Genomic DNA, 5,452 nt, shown 5'->3' on the forward strand with positions numbered 1-5,452 from the left:
GTGTTCTCAGCCAAATTTAATGAAAGTTTTCAGTGAAAGAAAAAGCGTGTGCTGTTTGGACACCTCCCTTATCTACACAAATAGTCCACAGCTTTCACTCTGCATTAGCCCCAAACATGGGAATGGTGAACTTAACTTGGTGTTGTCCTATGTGTGTTACCATACCAAAACAGGGCCATGACTTGATATTGCCACCACTGTCTAAAGAAATGGCCACAAAGTGGAGATTGCCAAGATTTCTAGGTAGTGTTCATGACAGTCTGGGGGGTCCAACTGGCAGACACTCTGCTCATCTTATTTCATTGTGAACTATGTGAAGGATCAGCCATTGATTTTGATCCCTCCTTACTCCATGACTTTTCTAGGGAATTAAAATGAATGATTCTTTTTTGTTTGTTTGATTTTTTCATAAATATCTCTATAACTACTACTGAATTTTAGGGAACTGGGGCCTGAAACAACATGACTAGTATGGGTTGTTATAGACTGTAAACTTCATGAGAGCAGCAATCATTTTATAATTTGAATTCCCACATTTGACATTCATGAACATATAAGATGTATATTTATCAACCGGGAAAAGATTCTCAGTAAGTAGGAAAGGTCAATTATGATAATAGTGCAGGTTATAGGATGTTGTTGAGTAATGTATATAGCATTCGATTCGTGATTACATTTCCTTGTTGATAATTCAGTAAGTACACGTTTTAGCTGATGTGAAAGATACATAAAGAAAAGAGGGTAGACCCAAAACACATTGAAGACCTGACATCCGTGCTCACCTTGGTAGGAGGGCGAACAGAGGTTCCCTCCAACCCCAAGAAAGAGTTGAGGCAAAGTTGTGAGAAGGGGCTTAGCACATCTGAAAGCAGTGTGTGTGATTGTAGCTCCAGAAGCACGGTGTAAGAGAATGATACTGAAACTACTACGGAAAACAAATATCATGTCTTCAAAGAACTTGTTAACCATCCTGAGGTGCTGCAATCACCAGAGGAATTTATTTTGTCTCTGAGGGAACAGATAAGCAAAATCTAAATATGCATTAGGAAATATAGGGTGGAATCATGGTGGCAGGAAATAAAGGTGCGCCTTAAGGAGAGCAGAGCTAAGATGACCCTATACAGTACCACTTGTAAAATACCTATCTTGTGCTGGCCATGGTCCAGTCACTGATTATGTCCTGTAATCGTTGGTATCACAGTGATGGTATAACGGTTCTCCTAATTTTGGACATGCTACAATATTTATATTTTCAAGTATGAAATGAATTTCTAGAATGAAGACAATCTCCTGTCTAATGTCTTAAGACTCTGCTGCTGCTAAGTCACTTCAGTTGTGTGCAACTCTGTGCGACCCTATGGACAGCAGCCCACCAGGAGCCCCTTTCCACGGAATTCTCCAGGCAAGAATACTGGAGCGGGGCACCATTTCCTTCTCTATCTTAAGACTCTACCGATACGTAATAGAATATCATGTAACTGTGAATGCACTAAGGTTCGTACTGTGTAGGTGCACTTGTTTTGATTTTAATTGTATGTGTTCCTTCACCCGTACCATCCTCATTTAGACACCCATTCATTTCAGCAGGGATGATTTCCCAAATCACTTTACATCCATTACCTCTTTTCCCTTTGTTCTCATTTTCTTGCTTAGAAACAATAGGCTAGGTGCCATTTACCTAGGATGCCTAACGGATGTTTTCTTGAACTGAAGAGTTTATAAAAGAGTGCAGAGAAATAGCCAGACATTGAAATAAAGCCTTAATTTACTCTTCATTGTTTCAAAATAGAAAACAAAACTGTGCAGAGGAACGTGTAACTTTATTGTTCAAATACAAGAATTGTAGGTATTTGTTGACATCTCCCAATGTAAATTTTAATCTTCATTAGGTTCCATAAGCTGATACTTATTTGATAGGTCAGTTTTAATTAGCATGGTTTTCACATAAGGAATATCGTTGATGAATTGACTTGAAAGAGAGGAGGTGGGTGTATAAGCGATCGTTGGCACTGGGGACCTTGAGTTGCCTCTCTGTTGCTGGTTAGGAAGAGGACTGTCATGGGCTGACATATCGCTATACCTGTCTGGAAATGTAGAAGGCTCCACCATCAGTCCAAAAGAACTGCTCCATAATGGAGATACGATGTGGTTCTGAGAAGTAGATGTAGCGGTAGTAGCAAAGTCCTCAACGTGGCCATTTACTTGAGTGTAGGTGCTATGGAAGTGCCAATTAAAAATGCTCAACTGGTTTAAAACAGCAGGTTGATCTACCACGTTCTGTTCTCTTTGTCTAACTGATATTGATGGGGAAGGAAAGTCACGCAGAAATAGGGCGCTTGTTTTAGGGACTATCTGGCTGGTATAAGTCTTTTGTGGGAAAGGCACACTTAAACTGGTGGAAGCTGAAAATGGACTCTCTCCACTAGTTTCAGCATGAAAACCAGAGTTACGATCACCTATGTTGACCCTTGTTTTAACATGCTTCTTCTCGTAATCTGGAACTAGTGAAGATTTCGGAAACACATTGCTAATCCCAACTCTTCTTTTCATTCTTCCTAAAAGTTGGGGATAGCCTCTTTTGAAATTTGGATTATGGTAGATCTGTAACTAAAATCAAAGGATACAATTATTTAGTTTTTTATAAACTAAGGTAAAACTGACAAGCAAAGTTAAATTATAAAAATGTATTCCTTTAATGATGCCAATTAAATAGAATCAAAGACAACACCTCTATTAGTAGTTTTAACACCTTACATGTTAGAAACAACTATGCTTCTCAACTAAAAAATATGTTGTATATATACAGTAAATACCACTTAAAGTAGCTTGAGGACATGTATCTGATTTCAAGTTGCTAGGAGAGTGTATTAAGTATCAAATATTTTAACCTCCAGCTGTTCTCAACTTCAAAAAATAAAACGTGTTCAACAGTTTGCTATCTCAATTTTAAATTCGGTTTTTGCTACATATGTGAACATGCTTTCTAAGTCACCTGATTTAATCTTACATATTGACAGTAAGTGGAAATTTTGGATTACCTTGCTCAAAACAGAGACATTGTTTTCTTCTTCCAGAAAGTCAGGGAGTGAAGCAGATCTTTGAAAAGTTTGTCGTGTTTTAGTAAACCCATAAAAGTTAAGCTGGTGAACTAAACTTTTCATACTATCAGTTTCAAATATTCTGAAAGGGGCCTTTCTTTCCAAGACTTCTTTCTTGAAGAGTTCTTCATTGATCACTATAGAAGTGCCACTCTCATCCCACCAAATAGATTCAAACTGATCACTTTCAACTATAGTCCAGAGTTTTTGTGGAAAAGTGAGGGAAAGAAAATCATTCAACTCATTTCTTTCAGAGACAGAAAATGTGTAGTGTGGCCTTTTTATCCCAGCTTCCTTAGACAAAGCCTGAAAAGCATATTCTTCAATCATAGATCTCAAAACTGAGTCCCCAGTAAGTGTGTAATCACACGAAGACGATCCAATGGAGGTTTTGGAACCACTTGATACATCTTTACGAGGCACATCTTGAATTTCTGAAGGAATGTGTGCCATCTCAGAGAGATCTTTCTTCAGATACTTTTCTCATTTGTCTGACTTTACACACTCCAACTTCAAATGCTGCTTGGCTGGTGTACAGAGATAAACTCTCAAGACCATCAGCATGGTTCTCAAAGTCAAAAAGCTGTGACATCACAAAGTCACTGGTCTCCTAGCAATTGAAGAGTAGCTCTGACATCATAAAGTCACTGGTCTTCTAGCAATTGAAGGGCAATGTTCAACCAGTGTTTACTTCTACATCAACTTAAAATAAAGGCTGCTTGCATAAACAGTAACCAAAAACATGAAACCTGCAAAATGTCATTGCTAAAGAATTTTTACACAGAAAAATCACATCAATAAGTCTACTTGGCTCCTGAAATAAAAGTGATTGATCACCCTTCTATACACATATTCTGAACATTCAGGACTGTTACCAAACCAAACATGGGTCTGCTCACTTCTATGCAATGAAGTCAATCAACTGACTGTGGGTTTCAGTGAAAGCAAGTGTAGTGTTTATTTTATGACCTTGCACAGAAGTGTTTATATTATGCAGAGTAAAATAGTCAGGCACAGAAAGAAAGACTCATTTTACTCTTAATTATTCCAAAATAGAAATTGGCCCTATGAAGATGAATATGTAACTTTTTTCTTCAAATAAGAGAATTGTAGGAATTTGTTGACATCTCCCAACATTAATTTTACACTTTGGTATCCTCCATAATCCAACACCCATTTGGTACATCAGTTGTATTAGGACAGTTTTCAAATAATGAAGATGGTTGATGAGTGGATCTTGAAAGAGAAGCAGCAGATGTATCAGGGATCTTTGGCACTGGGAAAACTAAATTGCCTGACTGTTGTAGTTTAGGAAAAGGACAGTCATGGGCTGACATATTACCATACCAACCTGGAAAGGTAGAAGGCTCCACCCTCGGTCCAAACTAACTGTTCTGTAATGGACATAAGTTGCGGTACGGAGAAACAGAAGTAGACATAGCTGCAAAATTTTCAATAGAGCCATTTGATTTAGTGCAGCTGCTATGTGAAATCCCATGACAAATGCTCAAGCTAGATTGTGGGATGGGGAGGGAGATGGGAGGGTACTCCCAGAGGGAGGGGATATATGTGCCTCTATGGTTGATTTATTTTGAATTCTGACAGAATACAGCAAAATTCTGTAAAGCAATTTCTCTTCAAGTAAAACAACAACAACAACACCTAAAGCAGCTGCAGATTGATGTATCACAGTATGCTCCTGTGGTCTAACTGATATTTACGATGGAGAAGAGAAATCATTTCAAGTTGGGGCACTTGTTTCAGCAGCTATCTGGATGGTAGAAGGCTTTCGTATGAATGGCACATTTAAACTTGTGCAGGCTGAAAGTACACTCTGTCCTCAAGTTTCAGGATGAAAGTCAGAGTTTTGATCATCCACATCACCCCTTGCTTTAACATGCTTCTTCTTATTACCTCGGACTAATGAAGATACTGTAGAGACATCTATTCCCAACTCTTCTTTTCACTCTTCAACAAATGCTAAAGGATCTTCTCTAGGCAGGAAACACAGAAAGGTTGTATAAACTCGAACCCCAAACAGCAAATCAAATGGCAACAGGATCATACTTATCAACAGTTACCTTAAATGTAAATGGGTCGAGGGCCCCAACCAAAAGGCAAAGACTTTTGCCAAAAGGCAAACACAAACAAGACCACTGTTTATGTTGTCTACAACAGACCCACCTCCAAACAAGGGGCACATAGAGACTGAAAGTGAAGGGCTGGAAAAAAGGTATTCCAAGCAAATCGAGACCAGAAGAAAGCAGGAGTAGCAATACACATATCAGACAAAATAGACTTTAAAATAAAGCCTGTGAAAAGACACAAAGAGGGACACTACATAATGATCAAAA

The 5,452-nt window shown here is 38.4% G+C and overlaps 1 protein-coding gene across 1 annotated transcript; it reads right to left on the bottom strand.

The window, feature by feature from the left end:
* Positions 1 to 1,801: 1,801 nt before the first annotated feature.
* On the bottom strand, positions 1,802 to 3,687 carry LOC145537850 (heat shock transcription factor, Y-linked-like). The gene is made up of 2 exons (XM_081568800.1): positions 3,039 to 3,687; positions 1,802 to 2,607 (listed from the first exon to the last, which is right to left on the bottom strand). Exons 1-2 carry the CDS (start codon positions 3,549 to 3,551, stop codon positions 1,876 to 1,878), a joined length of 1,245 nt encoding a protein of 414 aa, XP_081424926.1. The 5' UTR covers positions 3,552 to 3,687; the 3' UTR covers positions 1,802 to 1,875.
* Between the last annotated feature and the right edge of the window lie 1,765 nt (positions 3,688 to 5,452).

Source organism: Giraffa tippelskirchi, chromosome Y (assembly GCF_054371585.1).
Source record: "Giraffa tippelskirchi isolate mGirTip1 chromosome Y, T2T-mGirTip1v1.2.pri, whole genome shotgun sequence".
Lineage (NCBI taxonomy): Eukaryota > Metazoa > Chordata > Mammalia > Artiodactyla > Giraffidae > Giraffa > Giraffa tippelskirchi.

Excerpts from the sequence above, each read along its gene's own strand:
- LOC145537850 (XM_081568800.1), bottom strand. The coding sequence starts at position 3,551 with ATGGCACACATTCCTTCAGAAATTCAAGATGTGCCTCGTAAAGATGTA. Across the intron at positions 2,608-3,038 it reads ATGTCTCTGTTTTGAGCAAG|TTACAGATCTACCATAATCC; the intron begins GTAATCCAAAAT and ends CTTTGATTTTAG.